The sequence below is a fragment of the Oryzias melastigma genome, linkage group LG7, assembly GCF_002922805.2.
Source record: "Oryzias melastigma strain HK-1 linkage group LG7, ASM292280v2, whole genome shotgun sequence".
In the NCBI taxonomy this organism is placed as follows: domain Eukaryota; kingdom Metazoa; phylum Chordata; class Actinopteri; order Beloniformes; family Adrianichthyidae; genus Oryzias; species Oryzias melastigma.
The window spans coordinates 8,612,107-8,631,241 of NC_050518.1; the positions used below are offsets into that span (position 1 = coordinate 8,612,107).

Here is a 19,135-nt window from a genome sequence, read left to right on the forward strand (position 1 = left end):
TGTGAGAAGCGGAGACATGATTGACAGCTCTTCGAACCAAAGGAAGCGACGTCTTTTCCGGTGGGGGCGGGACTCCTGAAGAAAACTTGCGCTCTGAGTGGAGGCGGCGGCACAGCGCTTAATGAGGGTCACACAACAGTAATGAATGGAAATACAGCGGAGCCAAGAAAGTTGAGCATCTAGAACTAATACAGTGAGTGGGCAGATGAAAAAAGTTAGCTCTAGGAGGGAAATAAAATCCGTTTGAAGTTATGGATTGGCCGGCTAAACCAGGAGCTGCGAACTGGAAGAAAATACAGCTGTATTTTTATAGAAACTTTTGATTTTTTTTCTTTTGAAGGGGAATTACGCCTAAAACTCACAGTTCTGGGTAAATAAATGGCATTTTGCGACGTTAATTCGAAACTATTCAGCTTTTTGCCTTCGAAAAGTGGATTATTTGGATTCATCCTTGTATGAAACAACTGGAATACTTGGATATCGCTTGGATTTTTACCACATAGACAGTTGTAGCTGACAGCAAAACTATGGGAAACATAGAAAGTGTAGACGGACAGTCGGAGATGAAGCATCACATCATGCCTCTGAAGGTGCCCATGCCTGACCCCACCGAGCTGGAGGAGAAGTTCGCCATTGTTTTGGTGAGTTTAGTCAACAAAAGTTAGCTTAAATAAATTCAAGTTAAATTAGCTAATTAAGCTAGCTAGCTTAATTAGCTAAACTAACAAATTAAAAGATGGCTAACTGTTTTTGTGTGTGTAAAAAGTCGCTGTTTGTGAACTGGTAAGAGTATGTTTGTCATCTTTGTTGGTCCATCATGAACCTCTGCTACATTAAACGAATCCCGCCCCTCATTCTGCCCCGCTCCTGCGGTTCTTTTGTCTCCTCTAAAGTCAGACAACTTGGCTCTAAAGTCTCCTCGCGGCGTGGTGGTGGGTGTAGGGATCAAACACCAAAATCCCCACATGATAGTAGAAATAGGAAGAGAAACTTTTTAATAAAACACCACACTTTTCTGTAAAGACTTCTTTTTTTATGCGGCAAACTTTCTTTGAAAACAACATTTTCTGAATTCCCCCAAAACTCCCACATCCGAGGAATCCTCCCCTCCCCTTCACCTCCTTCCTCCCTGCACATCAGTCTGAGCGGAGCAGTAGAAAGGAGCAGACACTTCTACCGCCTGTCTGCACCTCCAGGAGGAGAAGGAGGAGGAGGAGGAAGATGAAGCAGCGACGCTCCTGTCATCTCACGCATCTTCGGCGCGTGCTCGGAACCTCCCCCATGAGGCTGCCTCAGTTGTTTCTGATGATGTGCAAAAATAAGGCCCTGATTCCACTCCATCATGTCCTCATTAGGATTTAGAAACATAAATAAGCAACTTTTAATTAATATGCTTTCAAAATGAGCCACTCCATATGATTTAGTCCAATCAAAATCTAATGTGAGCGTCTAAAGTGAGTATCATTAGTGTCTCATTGATGTTTGTGGGATTTTAGAATGGTTGGGTTAGACACATATCCTTATTTAGACCCTCGAAGTATTTCTTTTGATGTAGTTGAAATAAAAAAATAAAAAATCAGATTTTTCTTTGAAACGGAGGACCCTCTTGAAAACAAGATGTTGCATCTCAAGAGGTTTATCCTCCCATTTCAGTTCAAATGTGTAAATATATGTGCCATTTTTAGACAAAACATTTAAAAATCGGTGTTGTTTAGGACATAGTTCTGCAGAGAGGCAGGAGTTCATTAGAAATTCACCTCTGAGTTGTGGGCGGGACCGTTGACTGTTTACACTCTCTCCCTCTAGTTTACAGCCCCTCACACCCCCAACCTAACATTAACCGTGCAGCAAAAATGGTGATCAATATCGGAGCTATCCAGCCGTACAGTTTTGATGCCAGCTCCCACATACACAGATTTAGTCGTCTACAAGTTAATGCATCAGAATGGAGCGGAGTACGGAGCTTATGGCCTGCTCAGTGTTGCTTCAGCCTTTTCAAATGGCATTTTTTGTCTGCTCCTGATTCAAAATGATTTGAATAAAAAACTCAAAGTTTTAGCTTAATTTGTCCTGCATAGTCAGAAAAATGCCACAAGAAATGTGCTAAAAACACTTTTTATTGGAGTGGTTCTTTAACAAGTGATAGCATCTTATATCATTCTTGACTAATAATGAGGCAATGTAGAAATAACTGCTCACTGGAAACTAATTTCATCACTGACAGCCAACATGTATCACACCCTTTTTTCTATTTTAAACTTATACTGTAATTTGACATTCATGAGCCTTCACACCCAGTGAATAATCATCATGCTGCAATATTATTACATAGGGTCTATTAAATTACAAAAGTTACTTCATTCAATCCAAATATTGAATCCACTTTAAATGAATGATTAGCTTCTTTATTTCGGACAAAACTGCCTTCTAATAGATTCTATTTGTAGAATTTGGTTGACCTTTGTTCAGTTTAAATCCAATATTTTGTGAGAAACAAAATTCTTAAGAAAATAACATTTTTGGATGGAAATATAAGCAATAAATCATTCTTAAATTGAACTTGAACCAATTTAATATTTTGGTAACCATTATAGGACTATTTAGGTTGAATATTTAAACACCTTTTTATGGTTTGATATGAAAGTTCTGTTAATTTTTTTTTAACCTGTCTCCAGGAGATGATTCAAAGGATTCCTGAAATACAGACAGCACCGCCTGTCTGTTCCTTGATCATGCTGCCCGGTCATTTTTCACGGGTGCTTATTTTGTGTCTTCATCCCACATTTCAACATAACCACACCCCACTCTTGAGTTTTAGCTGTTTAAGTCCTTAATTACAACACCAAACGCCAAGGAGCTTGGATCTTCACAGCATTTTTCAAGTAGTGTCACATCTGAACACTTTGTGGGTGCTGCATGTTTCTGGAACAAAGTCAGTATTTGCTTGCCAGAGCCATTAGCCACAAGTGAGTAAACACAAGAAAGATCAGCAGAGCAAAAAAGCCATCAGGAATACTTTGACAGCTTAAGTCTAGTGGTCTACATTTGGAAAACTTTGTCAGCTATGTCAGGGTGTTATGAGACTGTCTTTGAACTTGTGTACTTTTCCCATAAGGAAGGAGAGGATGGAGGTTTTTTTTTTAAATTAAGATACATCCTGGCTGCAGCAGAGTGGTCTGTTGTTCGAGTCCCCTACAACATCAAGACAATCCCTGTTATTATGCTCAACTGCGTAGAGTGTGGATGATTTCTAAGCAGCAAGTCGTAGACTCAACATTTCAGTCATGAGTGGGAAACATTTTGGACTTCTCTTACCCCACCCGCTCTTCTCCATAATAGCACCAGGTTTCCTTTACTGTGTGGGAAAGAACAACACGACTGTATATTTTAGAGTCCTTATCAGACAATGGCTGCTTCTTTAGTCTCTTGTTTGGAGATACAGGAACCCCTATGACATGGTGATTGGGGCTCTTTAGGCAGATAAGGACATGGCTTTGCTGTGTCCCAAAATGCTGTAAAGTCTGGGCACTGAAACACTTTGCTTTTTCTCGTCTTTCTTCACTGTTTGTCAGCAGAGACACAAATGGCATTGTTGCAGCCTCAGCTTTCCATAAATGGATGTTTTGAAACGGGCCACATCTTTTCCTCTGGAGTTTCCTGTTGCAAGACGGCTTGCTGGTGCAAATGTCCACCTATCCATTGTGATACTGCCCCCCCACCTTCCCCAGCAGAGCACACAGACGTCCCATTGGACGGACTGCAGCCCATAATGATGTCATGGGCGCAGCAGCTTCTGCCAGCATAGCAATATCCCTGCGCTAATGACTTAAACAGGGTTGCTCTACAGTAGACAGTGAACGGTAGTGGAGGAGGGGCAAGACCCCTGGGTTGGTTGCAGCTACTTCATGCGGTCCACTAATAAAATGTCTTGGTCAGGTCTGGCAACATGTGCTAAAGACATCATTTCCCTCTTGACTCTTTTGTCCTAAAGAATCTACAGACTCAGCTCAGCTTTGTGGATGGAAACAGCTGCCTGGCATTTTATTCCTTGACTTTACGGGGGAAATTGGTTCTTAGTCAGTGGTTGTTGTGGTTGATTTAGTTCACAATAAGATCTGTGTTCTTATTATTAGTGGCTGCTGATGTGTAATGTCATTATTAGGGTACAGAGAGATGCCCTTAGACCTCATTGACAGATATCTGCGCATGGATAACTTTAACGTCCCACTCCAATTATATTTTTATCTATTTTAAAAGCAAAATAAAAAAGCCTGTGTTGTTTTTTAAGATGTATTTTCTTCAGCTAGCAGGAGCTTATTAGAAATTTGCCTTGTGGATTGGACTGTTGGCGTGGAAGTAATCTTATATTGATATCTCAGCATGCCTTTGTTTATACTCTTCCTTGCTAGCTGATAGCTCATCACAACCCCAAGCTAACATTAGCTAGCAAAAAAACAAAAACAAACAAGCAATATCTGAGCTATCCAGCTGTACAGTTTTGATGAAGATGCTAACTCAGACTAGGAAAATGAAAACGTACTTGTTAGGAGCCAGAGCTCTGTTTCCCCCTCTGGCCAGCAGCGGGAGCTGTCTCCTGAGGATTGAACATACTACATCTCCCAGCTGTCCCAGCGCACACTCCCCAGATGCTGTTTAGCTGACTCTCATCTGACAATCACCCACATGTTACTTAAGCAGTGCACAGAGCCTTGCTCAGTGTGAAGTATTGTTTTGTATCACCCTGCCTGCATTACTGAGCATTTCTACCTGGATCTGATCCTCTGATTCTGACCCTGCTTATTTTCTGATTGCCTGCCGCCTTCCCTGAGCCTCGCCTGGACTCTAACATCTCAATTCTCGTCTTGGATGATTCCATGCTCGTGATTGACCTCTGCCTATCTGACCCTGATTTAGTTTTGTGGACTTTTAGCTTTGCCTAGTTCCTGTCTTAACTAATAAATCTGCTGCATGAGGAAACAGTGTTTTTTTTCATCCACTCCTGATCCATCATCCATAAAGAAATACTCAGAAACACAGTTTTAATCTTAATTTTTTTTCATATATATATGTCCTCTATTATAGAAAAATGCTTCAATAACATGTTTAGAGTGGGCCTTAAAAGCCAGACAGATGACTTAGGTCTTGGTCAATAGTTTGTACTCTTTTTCAGACTGGTTGTCTGAGTCGACTCATTCTTATCCTTGGCTTTGTGCCCTAACAGATGTAAATGGAACCAGCCAGCCTTTCCTGTCTCCCCTTTCCCCGAATTCACTCTCAGTGCGGCCTAAAAAATGACCGTCTCCACATGATTCTGTTCTCAGGAAAACGATGAGAGATGAGCCCGTGGTATTTCAAAGCTCTGATCCGCTGCTGGATTCCTGTGGCTGGTCTCAATTAAGGCCTCAGAAGAACTCAAAATAAGGAAAATTCCCTTTGAACTGGCAGCCTGCCACTGTTCTTGGTTGTAATAGATTTACCAACTGCTCACATGTAGCCGAGGCTTTTAACTCTATTGGATTGCACCAAAAGATTCTTCTGAGGCGTGGATGTGTTTGAATGATCTCAGACAGAGATGTCACAATGAAATGGAAGCACGTATTGGGAAAAACTACAAATAAAGCGGTTAGAGTTCTGCCAGCAGTGTCAAACATGCTGACAGTGTGACTCCAGCGCTCTGTCTGACTTCACTGTGTTTTAGCTTCTTGCTAGATGACTGAAGTGAAACTAATGCAGTCAAGCTGTGCAAAGAGTTTAAAGGTGTAAAACCTAAATCATTTTGATCGGTTAAACTGTGTCTGCAGTTTTTTCCGCGGCTTTGTCTGAAAGCGCCCCTTTTCTGACAGTAAATTTGTTTGTTGGTAGTTATATCACTTAAGCGTAGACACAGAGCCGGCCCAGCCACACGTCAGCGCACAACAGGAAGAGGTGTTTATGGGAGCTGAGTGTGCAGAGTGCAGTTAGTCTGAGAGCAAAAGTGGGTCAGATCAGGCCTACACACCTGGATTTCTCAAAGTACAAAGATTTAGGAGTCTGGGCTGATTTTTTTTTTCTTAGAGATTCCTAACAAATCATCTCCCTTTCTTTTCAGATAATTAAGAAAACAAATGTCAAGGTAGAGAAGATGACAGACATGCATGAGGTTCTTATTACCTTTAGTTTCAGAACATCCTTTGGAACACATGTTTATTGTTATGCCTGATGCTGAATTAGAAGTAGTGCTGCCACAAACAATTATTTTAATAGTTGACTAATCACCTTTTTTTCCCCCGATTAGTCGACTAATCAGGTCATGCGCAAACTGGATGTAAAGCACACATCTTAACCAGGATTAGATTTAAACTAACTAAAAACTAGATATACTGTATAGCATTACCCAAGATAATGCTAATGTGAATGCTGTAAGCTGAATTTGGCCACTGAAGATGCTAGTGCTGATAGCTGAAGATACTGAAATTGAAAGCTGAAAACGCCGAAGTTGATAGCTGAAATCACGGAAGCTAATAGCCAGCTAAAATATTAGTTAAATGGCAAATTAGCAAGAAAAAAAAACCTCTGCAACAGCCCAAAAAACCTTAGTAAATGACCTAAAAAGTCCTAAAAGCTACTATAATGCCATTATAACTTCACACTTTACTACACTCCAACTCCATATAATATAAAGTAACAACTGATCAACTATTAAATTAGTTGTAGACTACTTTAACTAGTCGTCGACTGGTCGACTAATCGTAGCAGCCCTTATTAGAAGCTCTTCATGATTGTATGGTATAGGAAAAGTAAGACACTCCCAAAAAATTTTGTTTTTTGGTGTTTTTAACATGTTTTTGTGTCATTTTTCTTATGATGGAAGACATATATTAAGAACAATGAGCTCAAATTGCATTCCTTAGTATTTTTTTTTTGTTCAAATCATGAAAAAGGAGCTGACAAAAAAATGCAGTCAGAAAAAGAACTTACTTGTGGGTGAGCCACAAGCTCTGAGCTCTCAGCAACGACGAGGGCAAGGGGTGTTGCGGTTACTCCAAGCTAATGGCCTCACCCACAATTCAGAGGTGAATTTCTAATGAACTACTGCCACTCTACAGCAACTATGTCTTAGAAAACAACCGTTTTTAAAGATTTTGGTCAAAAACGGCATAATCATGATTAAAAGACAGAGAACACTTTGAAAATAGCTTTAAAGAAGGTTGAAGTGGGTCTCAAACGTATAAAAACATTTTGAATTTTTTTATACAATAATAAATCACTAGCTAACAGTCAAATATAAAAGTCAACAAAGTCTTAGGCCAGCTGTTAACATCTGTGCTCTACTTTACCAGCTGCTGTCTGCACATTCACGCTCAGAAATCCATTATGTATAGCTAAATAATCTGCATGCATTTGTTTTTTTTAAATCAGAATCTATTTTTCTGTCTTCACACCACTGAAATATAAATAAGTAGCATCTTATTTGAATAGCACACTCTTCTGCCTTTTTTTTTTTTTTTTTGGCTTGTGTGCAGCTGAGCGTTTCTCTGGGGGCTTGGATGCAGCTGCAGCAGGTCTGTAGGTTTAAGAAGTGGTTTCCTCTTCAGTACAATGGGGACTCTGTCAGTCAGTGTTGTTTTAGTAAGGGGGGCCTCATACCCTGGTGCCTTTTGTGCTGCTTCACTCTTTTTATTTGAGCGCTCAGAAGAACTGCTGTAAGCGTGTTAAAATATCCAGCAGGTTGCTGCCTCTGGTGAGCATTATCGATGGCAAGAAGTTTTCCTCCAAAGTCTTCAAACTTCTGCTTCTGTCTTTTTAAGGTCACCCTTGAGGTGAATGAAGTCATAATGGGAACTAGTGGGGAATCTTTTAAGACGTGTTACTGTTGACATAATCTGAGTTTTCCTTCCTCTTTATTTTAATTTTGTCATTTGTTTTCAACAAAACAGCAAAACCCATCGATAACTTTGACATTTCTCCTTAGCTCAGCTGATTTGTTGCCCTTTCACTTTGTCAGACCTTAATCTTTTTTAACTGGGCAGAGTGTCAAAAAGCCTGGTGGACATGAATTATTGAGGCATTTGTGGATCCGCATTCCCAACATTCCCCGTGCATATCGTCTGCCGGCTGGGGCTTCCCTGGGGTCTGCACGGACTCTCAAAAGGAGAAAAAGCAGGATGTCTGCGGCTCAGGAATGAACCTCAGATTGATGATCAATTGTAGTGTCTCCTTCAAAAATGCCGTCCATGTTTTCAATTGTGTTAGTATTTCCTTGATCCAGTTTGTTTAAAAATGCATCCGCTTTAGTCTTGTGTCACCGTTGTTTTTGGAAACAAATCACAGATAAGTACGTGTAAACAAGCGTTCATTCTTAAGTTCGCACATTTTTGAGCCTTCGCAACATTTAACTTCACAAAGGCGCCCCAGGCCTGCGGGGCATTTTCCTTCCTTATCTCAAGCTGTTGGTTTTCCTTCAAAAAGACTGTGATGATAAGCGCCTGTAGTTTGTACCAAGTTATCACTGCCGTCCATCAATGATGCTTCAAACAAACAAACGGCCTCTGTGACTTATGGAGAGGAAGGAACATTTCACCACCTTCCTGTTGTTTTGTGGAATGTGGATGTGCTGGAAAGAGTTGGCAGGAAACTTTTCTTGTATGTAAACAGTTGGATTCATGGGTTATGTACAATTAAAAAAACTTGGATTGATAGGAGAGCGTGTGTTGGAGCGGATTTAGGATAGCAAAGAGAGTTCTGTATTCACGCACGAGGGCAGAGGAAGCACAAAATCACAGCTGGGAACTCCTGATTTAGTGTTGGGAGGTTACATTTGACATGTTATTTTTTTACTTTAGTAATTTATTTGTTTTTGTGAAATCAAGTTATTCCCTAAAATAGTTCCACTTTTGATGAAAAATCTATTAAATTCCATGTAAAGTATTAGAATAATTCCAAAAGCTAAAATTAGATAACAATTTTGACTTAAATACAGTAACACTGTCGGCATCAATAACCCGGATAGGTTCCAGAACCAGAACCGATCCTAAAGCATATTACTCATTTTGACGACCTACTGGAAAGGAGAAGACGATAAGAAAATTAAAATATTTATGAACAATTAAAATTGGAAATCTAATGCCAATAAACAACATTTTCTTAATTCAATTTAATTAAGAAATTATACAAAATAAAAGCATTATTACATTTAAAATACAGGAAAGATAAAAGCAAAAGTAGGTATTTTATTTAAAAAAGTTTCTATATTGTTAGAAAATGTCTGCCAAAGAAATTGCTGGTCTTTTTGCAATTAAAAAGGATTTTCCTGTCCAAAGTGTGGACAGGAAAGCCTGCCTATCTCAAGGTCACTTATCTGTCTGTGAGAGAAACACCCTTTGTTCCTGTAGCTTTCTGCATATTGTTTGCAGAATTGGTGGTGTGCTTTCTGTTGGCCTTTGCTCCTTCCACGCTTTATTTTTCCTTAAATTGTTCTCTTTGCAAAAAAAAGTATGGGGTGTAGTGCGTGTATTTCCAGCAGGGAGGAAGACGTCCTGCGGCTTTCAGATCAGATAGCTATATTTACACAACTTCTTTTTTTTTTTTTAAAGAAGTGTGACATCCACATGAAAGGTTGGGATTTCCTGCAGAATCATAGAAATTCTTGTAGCTCTGTAACAGCCAATGCTCTCATCCTGTGTCCTCATTGTGGTTCAGTATCAAGGAAAAGGAGGAATCCACTCAATTGCAGTGACAGCAACGTCTATAAACAGAACTCTCTTGTAATAATCCACTCTCTGTCATAGCCTGATTCACTCTTGGATGTACCCCAAATTATGTCATTTTAAATGGGTTATCACACACGATGAGCTCCGCCCCCTCATGGACTCTTCAGATCCTCAAACTCATGGAATGAAATGTGAACAATTTGTCAAACAAATGCCCAGAACTTCTCTAAAGTTTGTGTCTCTTTCCTTCTCTCCCGGAGCTCGTCACTGTTTTTTTTTTTTTTATCTTTCCTGAGGAAGACGTTTATCTTGAACCATCTCCAGTTATTTCTGGTTTGGTAGAAACTGCAGCATTGCTTTCCTTTCTAAAATATGCTCTGCTAATTTGCTTAGGAAAACAAAGGCATGCCAAATCCTCATATTCGTTGTGTTTTCTTTGCCTCCTTGTTGGCTCCGCTTTCTCAAACTTCTGGCTTTTTCCACGCTTTACAGACAGAAGGAAAGATCAGCAAAACCCTTATTGACTGTTCCCTCGTTTTCCATCACCACAACGTCATTAAGAGCTTTACTTCTCAAATGTAGTCATAATATTATTTTTAATGCTTTTGCTGTAATGTGGATTAGGGAAAAGAGGGGGACAGAAAAATGCAGGATGGGAAGCACTGCATCTTTGTTTGACAGATCTAAATTGAAGAATTCTAGATTGCAGAATTTGATCTCAATTAAAATAAATTGTTTCTTAACAGATGACATGGAGATTTCCAGATTTCTTTTGAAATGATTTGTGCTTGTTGCTTTGCTTTTTCACCTTTCTTAAATTTATGAGATAATATTCTTAATAAAAACGTCTGCATAAAGCAGCATAATCTCCAAATTCGATGACTAAAATCTAAACAGAGGGATAAATCCACTTGATTCGAGGAGTTTTCAGTTGTTTTTGCAGGACAAGTAGCTTTGAAGGTCCCTCCACTGGCTGTATCCAGCTCTAAGGGCTCTTTGGACACCCACGCCTTTCCCAGTGAGGTGAAGTTCACAGCCTGTTTTATCAAAAGAGACAAAAACAGAGATGTCATTTAAACCCATTAGTTTGGGCTCAAATGGAAGAACATCAGTAAATCTTACAGGGATGATGAGATATATGCTGGATTAGGTGGAGTATTTATAGGCATAACTTGTGTCATTTTGCTATCACCTCCTCTAAAGGGAGACATTTCTTAACAAGCTCCTAAAAATCCATCTGACTGTCTTTTATCGCCATTATGTGGTTCATCTGGTAACAAGTTAGAAAGGAACAGCCTCATTAAATTCTGCAGACACAGCTATAAAAGCTGGGCTCAGTGGGGTTATATAGCTTTTCCAATTCGAGCCTAAAGTGTGAAGCTGGAAGTCACTGTTCTCCATTTGGACCTCTTGGGGTTTCTTGCTGCAGTTGTCGGTCATAAACTCAACTCCGGGCAGATTATAAATCAGGTTGGATTAGGCGGCTGTCCGGAGGAGGGCAGATGGAGCTGCCCCCTGGACGCGGTTGTGGGGGTCTGTGTGTAACTTAAGTGCCCCGCTGTGTCCTCGATAGCTTCCCTTACCCCCCTCAGGAAACCCGACCCATGATCTACTCCAACTGTTGAGCCTTTGAAACCTTCATTGGTGAGAAGGTTAAATGTCCTTGTTTTCACAATTGACACCCTTGTGTGCTGTACAATAGTTATACCACACCACAACCGACTTTTACTCTGCATTTGGGTAATGGGATCTGTTTTTCGTGCAGCTTAATTTACCTGTTCATCACAAAATGTACCCATAGTTGAGTTAATCCACCAAAAACATGTGTAACACTAGTTAACACATATAATTCTAGTGTGCCCCTTCAGTGTTTGTTTTGGTTCACAATAGGGACTCAGTGATTTCAAAGATAATAGAACCAGTTCCTCGGGTTCTGCAGACTATTAGATTTTGCTCTTAAAAGCCCCAGAGAACAACTGACCCAGCCCACCTGTCATTGTCACAGTTTTCTGTGTGGGGAAAATATCTCAAATGTCAAAGGATGGGAATAGTAGGACGCCAAATCAAAACAAAAGCTCCACACTGAACCCTTTGTCAGGTCAAAGAAGAATGGCGGTGCTGGAGGAGCAGCAGGGCAGCGTCAGAAGTATTATTGGCAAATTTGGGGTTGTTTGTATTTCATCTGAAACGGTGCAGCAGAAGTCCAAACCATGAAGTGCCACTGCTCCTTCTCACACACACAAAACTCTTATAGCTTCTTATAAACACAGGAAGTGAAAGATAGCATCACTGTGTGAGAAAGTGAAATGGAATTAGCTAAATCGGGTTACTTTACTCAAATTACCCAAACCTTTCCAGAAATGGAACCTCCTCTGTTTTTTTTTTTTTTTAGCTTCAAGCTAATGTTGCTCTTGTTGTTTGTGAATGCTGCACATCCTTACCTGTGTTTGTTTACAGCGCCCGAGCCTTCAAATGACAGCTGGTAAACATCTGAATCTCTCAAGTTGCTGCCATAACTCACAAGGATCTATACGTGTATATACAATCATTTTTAATTTCATTTAAGTTCCCAAACGACGTCAACCTTTATTGAAAGTCCACCATATATGCTACAGCAATGAACTAGTTTGGGATTTTAGCTTTTATCAGTAGATGAGTATCTGTGTGTCCATCTGGTCTCCATGTTTTCCTGTAATTCTGAATTCAATTACCACTAAAGGAGACCTTTCTGTTTGCCCCACAGTTCTACTTTACTATGCATGACTGACCAAGAAAACAAAGAGGTGCATGCTTTGGGTGCAGGCAGATCCAGTTGGAGGTGGAGACTTGTTTTTCATCTACTCTTTTGGGGAGACAAAATAAAGGACTTTTAAAGACTAGAAAACATTTAATTTGCTTTTTGGAGCAAAGAAAAATCACAAAAACTAGGGAAATATATTTAGATTTCAACCATGAATTTATACCCTTTAGGTTTCTTATGGTCACTCACTGAAAGGCGGGAGATATTCTGAGACTTTTTCAGAATAAGAGAGGCCGTTCCTCTCCAAAAAGGGAGTTTCAGGGTTATATTTCTCCCTGTCGATGCAGTGGAGGAGAGATGTGCTTGTGGGTCGGACATCAGGGAAGATTTACTGCCATAAACTACTACTACTACTATAAACATAACACATTCCTTCAGTAATTTCAAACATCTGGTCACTTTTCTGCTCTTTTCTGAGCACGATTTTTAGTCAAAGACACCTCAAATGGAATTTTTCTTCTACAGTCATGTACCCCCCACATTAGAGTTGAATTTCTTCCATGTGATTTTGACTGTGTATTACAATTTAATGTGAAATGTGTGCTTCAAAAGGAAAATCTCATATTTAGGTGAGCTAAATTTGTGATATGAGCTAAGTTTGGGATGTTTCTGTGACTAAGAGGTTGTCATGGGAATAGCCATTTCTGATAAAACAGTTTGGTCCTGTGGAGGACGGGTTAGTGGGGCAGGGCGTTGAGTTCTGGGCAGCAGGCCGACTTGTGTGTGTGTGGGTTAAAAGTCAAGCTGACGAGCGGTTTTTGGACGGCGTTTCTTTGAAGAGAATTGCTGAGATGATCCGTTTCAGGGACAGACATTCTTCATCTTATTGTTGTGCTTCCTTTTTTTGTTTTTTTTGCACATTTCCTCACCAAGTCCCCCATTTACTCACTGAAGGAAACATTCAGTCAGAATCTCGTGTTTATGCTTTTTTTTTTATAATCTTTATCCCACGCATATGTCATGAGGAGAAAGCGACTTTTATAGCTTGGTCTCCACAAACAATTTGGGGCATTTATGGTTTAATTTGAGCTCAGTAAAAATGGCCGCCCCAGGACATCTCATGTGGTGCTGCAGTGTTTTTATGGCTGCTTTAGATGACATGGTCTGCTAACAGCCTTCGGCTCTGATACAATGTGGTTGAAAAACCAAAGTGTGAGCTGAACGAGACTCCGGAGATGCGGATCACGTCTTCTGACAGGATGCTGGTCGTCAACACAGGAAATGATGTAACATGGCGAGTCCCTGAAATTCTGTCTCGTACTTTGCACTCATGCTTGACTTCCAGCAGCTATAAATAAATGAACAGAAAACAAACATTTTTATTTTTCTAACAAATTGCACTAATTCTGAACTATTATATTCACAGAACTCAATGAACTTGCCTCCAGACAAAGCCCGGCTGCTACGACAATACGACAACGAGAAGAAGTGGGATCTAATCTGTGACCAGGTGAAAAATCACATCTTCATTTAAAGTCCTGCATAAAATGTGCATGACGATAATTCTCTGCATCTGCAGGAGAGGTTTCAGGTGAAGAACCCACCGCACACATACATCCAGAAGCTCAGAGGATACTTAGATCCTGGAGTCACACGAAAGGTAGGGATGATGTTCACTGACGCTAAAATGTTTACTAAACAAAAACAAGATAAAAAAGTCCATTTTTTTTTCCAGAATAGTCCTAGAGACACCTGGAATGTTTCATATTTCCTGTAATCCTCGATGAGTAACACATGTGCTATAACTGGGCTGCTTTATCTTTCAGAAGTTTCGTAGGCGTGTTCAAGAATCTACAAAAGTCCTACGAGAGCTTGAGATATCTCTGAGGACAAACCACATTGGGTAATCCATTTTATTGGCTTTTTTTTAAAGAATTACTCCAGATGTACCCACTGGTGAACAAAGCCTGAAACAACCCCTTCATTGTCAAATATTCCTTTGTGGGTTCCTGCTGCTGGACAGACGTAGACTTTTGGTGCCCAGATCTCTTCCATTGTTCTAACCTGCCAAACCCTGCAGTTTAACCCCGTAGAGCTGGTCCCTATAATGCCCAGATGGTAGTCATTGTGCTGCTTCATGCACACCCCCATCGTGTGGAGAAGGAAGCTTTGTTGTGGATGCCAGAGGAACAGGAAGCCCGGCTGATCGTTGTGTTGCCATACTCGGTGGAGCGCAAGAAGAAACACAGACTTTTAACAATGGATATTCTGCAAACAGAGCACTTGTATTATTTTATTGTTGCAGAGCTGGGAAGTGTGGACGGTGGTTTGGACTTATTTTATGTTTGATATATTCATAAAACGGTGCAGCCAGTCAAATAAAATGATCAGGATATGACATAAAATGCATTTTAACAGACTTTATCCACAATGTGGATCTCATCTTTTTTTCTTTATAAAGATAAATAATGGAAGACTGTTTTTCAGACCGCAGGCTGGATTCATTCTAACAGATTTATTTGCTTTTTTTGTTTCTTTATTCAAATTTTGGAACTTTTCTGTGTTATTCTCTAGATTGCCAAGAAATCTAAAATAGCATGGCTGTGGATTGGTGGAAGGAAAATGTGAGGGGATCAGGAGGAGGGACAGAGCCTGATGTTCCGCCTTCCTCCTTACATTTCACTTTTTTCTGCTCATCCTCAGTGTTTTTTTTTTTTTTTTTTTTTTGCGTTTCCTCCTCCTCCAGCTTTATTTCAGGATTTTCTTGGTCGGTTTTCTGCACTACTTTCTGTTGGGCTGACAGCAGCCTGTAATCATAACCAGCATTTCAAGGCTATTTTGAGAACCTTTTACCCCAATCTTTTGCCCCCCGGAGTTTCCTGAAGAAACAGAGAAGGAGTTGAAGGGGGGGTGTGTGGGGGGAGGCGGACCACAGAAACTGTTGAGTGTTTGGGCTTCAACCTGAGCCCCGTGCTCTGAGCCATATGCCCTCCACATTCTTTCTGGTTGCACTGGGAATTCCTTTGTTTGGAGCCGTTTCTCTGAAGAAAACTGGTGCTAAACGGTGAAGGAATCTGAAGCCTCACCCTCTTGGACTCTTTTGTAGCCAGGGGAAAAAAGGAGTCCTGGAAAACCGCCTTTAAATATCGCTCTAAGAGTAACTTTGATGAGCACCGACTAGCTGTTGCACAATTATAAAGATCACAAACGTTTGGCTAAATTATCTGAGAGTAAAGTGAAACTTTGACAAAATTTCTGCATCCAAAAAGATCTATAAAAAAAACTTTTTAAGCCTGGGTTCATATATGTTCCACATAGTTTTCTTTACCTTAAAGCAGAGAACGTGCAAATTAAAACAATAAAAACCACAAATATTTATTTTGCTTCATTTAGGGTGACCATGCTCATGAACTGAAAACTTCTAAAAAATGTTTTCATATGTCATTTTTCCTCTGAAGTGATCTTTTATGTTGTAAGTAAAATAAATCTGTGTTTGATTGCTAATTCTTCTGTTTGTACGTCACAGGTGGGTGAGGGAGTTCCTCAATGATGAGAATCGGGGTCTGGATGTCCTGGTGGAGTACCTCTCCTTTGCACAGTGTGCTGTCATGTAAGTCCACTAGTGTGCATGCTCTGTTCTGAGTGGCTGTGGTCTGCAGAGCCTGTTCGTTGTTGAGAAGCTGCCTGTGTTATGAACTGTTGCTGGACTGAGGTTCTGTGGTTCAGTGCTGAGCTATGCTTTGCCTGGTCGGGTCTGAATCTCTGTGCTGAGCTTCATCTGCAGCTTCATGTCAGTTCTCGTGGCAACCCCAGGCTTTGTACCGAGCTGCCTCGCTAACCTCCCCTCCTTCATCCCCCCACCTGTGCCTCTGTGTTGGCTTGTCTGTCTGTCTGTGGCCCAGGTTGGATTTTGATGGGCTGGAAAATGGGGAGGAGGGCTTCTTGGACAAAGCGAAATCTTGGAGCAGGTCCATAGAGGATTTGCACCATTCGAGCGCGCCGCCGTTCTGCAACACGCTGGTGCGCTCCGCCCGCCAGTCTGTACTGCGGTATGTAGCTTCCCTGCTATTGGCTACCCCTGTGATCGCCTCGCTCTGCTAACCTTGAGTGCTATAAATGTGTTAGCATGCAAACCTGTTGCCTCTGTGCTTTTTTTTTTGTTTTTGAATGTTTTAAAAGAAAAAGTGACCTGGGTCATAGCTGTGGTCTGGAAAAACTCAGTCAGACTCAGCATCTGAAAGCATTTGACCTTTACTGTCACGTGCCTGTCTTTGTTTATGGTCCTTCATCCGCCCAGATGTGCATCTGCACTGTCTGCAGCTGAGAGGCAGCTGTGAGGAGCAGTCCCCTTCTTCAGCTCTGCACAAACAGGAGTCAAAGTAGTAAAGAAATGACACGTCACACAATCACCAAAGATCGGTGTGCTTTTTGGAGAAAAGCACATGACTGTTGATTTACAATATGATGTGCATGACATGAGTGTGCAGTGCACTTACATAACATCCGTGTGAGAGAAAAGTTTTGCATCAAGGAAACCGAGCTCTTCGCATGATGCATCCGTAACCTCAAAAAGTCTTTTGCAGTCACTCTGTCATTTTCCCTCTTTTTAAGAGACACACCTATAACAAGACATGGAAATAACAGCTGGAAAACAGAAGTAAATGAACGCTTGATCATTTAATCACTGGGTGATTTCACCTTCTCCCTTTCTGCAGCAGCTATGGAACCATGTCCAGCAGCAGAACCATCAAAAACTCGCGGCTCGTGAGTCAAAAGGACGACGTGCACGTGTGCATCATGTGCTTAAGAGCCATCATGAACTATCAGGTATCAATCGGCTTCAATCTGACAGTAGCACGGACAAATGCAATCAATGTGACACCGAAAAGAAAAGTTATTTCCCTTGCAGTCAGGATCTTGTGATCTACACCAGTTTTCTAACCACATCCTGCTCTGTGCCTTTTTCACCTTGCAGTACGGCTTCAACATGGTCATGTCTCATGCACATGCTGTCAATGAAATCGCTCTGAGCCTGAACAACAAAAACTCCCGGTAAGATCTGAGGACCCCACCCTTATAGAATCAAACAATAGGGAAAGGCCTGCAGCAGCTTCATATGATATGCTTCACATTCTCCATGACTCTCTGAAGTGGAAGATCAGAGGCGCGCATGTAGCTTGTTAAATGAATGTTTACTAAAGAGACATTAGTGGTAAACCACTGCAACTGATCACTTTAAAAATAAGAGCAAGGAGGGCAAACACTTACAGAAGTCTGAGTTATGACTTTTACGTTTGAAGGTTTGTCAGGACAGCAAAGCATTCTGGGTTGTTTAACTCCCTTCACCAATAAGCGTCTCTTTTACTTTCAGGACAAAAGCCTTGGTCCTTGAGTTACTTGCTGCCGTCTGTCTGGTCCGAGGAGGTCACGAGATCATCCTTTCAGCGTTTGACAACTTCAAAGAGGTGCTCAGAAGTCACAGCTGACGGAAATATGAAACACTTCGAACCTGCAAAAACACTTAACTCACTAAAAAAATGTTCCATTTTAGGTATAATAATCAAATAAACGGTACAAAAAAAGATTTGTGTAAAAATGAAAACTGAGGCGCTCAGATTTAAAATGTGCTAAAAGTAGACGCAAAGCTGGATGATGAGCCGTCTGAGGTTTTAAAATGTATTAAGAAACCAGATGTGAGCCAACCTTTCACAGGGATAAAGATCAGCTCCCCTGCAGGAGCCAGCAGACATTTGCTCAGTGTCTCACTTTCTGCCTTTTAACTCTGGAGAGGCCTGTTCGCCTGTTAGTGAGTCAGCCCACCAGTGGAAAAAAAAAGTCATTTCTTGAGTTGGTGGTATTTTCCAAAATGATAAATTATTAGGTGTGAGTCATCAATGCTGCTGAAAAAACAGTGCAAGTGTCATTCAGAATAGAAAAGACTTAGAATTACTCAAAAGTTCAGGTTTTTGAAGACAATTATAATTGAATTTGGCTTCCTTTCCTATAGTCTGTTAAATAAAGAAGATCAAATACATTAGAAATAAAAAAAGAAAAAAAAAATATTTTTTTAGCAGATTGCAGTCTGTTTTACAGCTTTATTATATTTTACATGAATTTAGCCTATTTATTTGACTATTTATTATTTTTTTAATTTCATTCCAGGCTAAATACAGCACAAATAATTAAAAAAAAACAACAAAAATGCATATTTTATTCATGAACTTGCAAAAACTAAAGACAGCAACTTATTGATTGAAAATATATTCCAAAACAAATTTCAAGTCAGCATTTATTTTTTAAATATTTAAGGCTCATACATTAAAAAAATAAATTTCTCTGTCAGTGTTTGACATTTGTAACTTTCAAATTAATAATAGCATCTTCTATCCGTTAGGTTTGTAAGGAGAAGCACCGCTTTGAGAGACTGATGGATTTCTTCCGCAGTGAGGAGGGCAACATTGACTACATGGTAGGACAAACTTCATGTCATTTAAATTACCCATCTGTCCTCTTGTATTATTTGTGTGAACACCAAAATACGATACATTTTAGAATCTGCGCTATCTTTCACTGTCCAGGTGGCCTGCATGCAGTTCATCAACATCGTGGTCCACTCAGTTGAAGACATGAACTTCCGAGTCCATCTGCAGTATGAATTCACCAAGCTGGGACTGGATGACTATCTGGAGGTTTGAGGAGGCTAAAC

General features: G+C 40.4%; 1 protein-coding gene across 6 annotated transcripts in view; it reads left to right on the forward strand.

The window, feature by feature from the left end:
• The first annotated feature begins 12 nt into the window (after positions 1 to 12).
• The window catches only part of fmnl3 (formin-like 3), a 28,481-nt gene continuing 9,358 nt past the window's right edge, over positions 13 to 19,135 (forward strand). For 2 of the 6 annotated variants that reach the window (XM_024293498.2, XM_024293500.2), the window contains exons 1-11: positions 13 to 641; positions 13,856 to 13,939; positions 14,009 to 14,089; positions 14,256 to 14,332; positions 15,956 to 16,039; positions 16,332 to 16,478; positions 17,145 to 17,256; positions 17,405 to 17,481; positions 17,801 to 17,894; positions 18,824 to 18,898; positions 19,008 to 19,118. In XM_024293498.2, coding sequence (XP_024149266.1) covers positions 528 to 641; positions 13,856 to 13,939; positions 14,009 to 14,089; positions 14,256 to 14,332; positions 15,956 to 16,039; positions 16,332 to 16,478; positions 17,145 to 17,256; positions 17,405 to 17,481; positions 17,801 to 17,894; positions 18,824 to 18,898; positions 19,008 to 19,118 — 1,056 coding nt within the window. In that variant the 5' untranslated portion in view covers positions 13 to 527. The remainder of the gene's footprint in view (positions 642 to 13,855; positions 13,940 to 14,008; positions 14,090 to 14,255; positions 14,333 to 15,955; positions 16,040 to 16,331; positions 16,479 to 17,144; positions 17,257 to 17,404; positions 17,482 to 17,800; positions 17,895 to 18,823; positions 18,899 to 19,007; positions 19,119 to 19,135) is intronic. The other 4 variants (XM_024293497.2, XM_024293499.2, XM_024293501.2 and 1 more) reach the window with 4 other exon arrangements.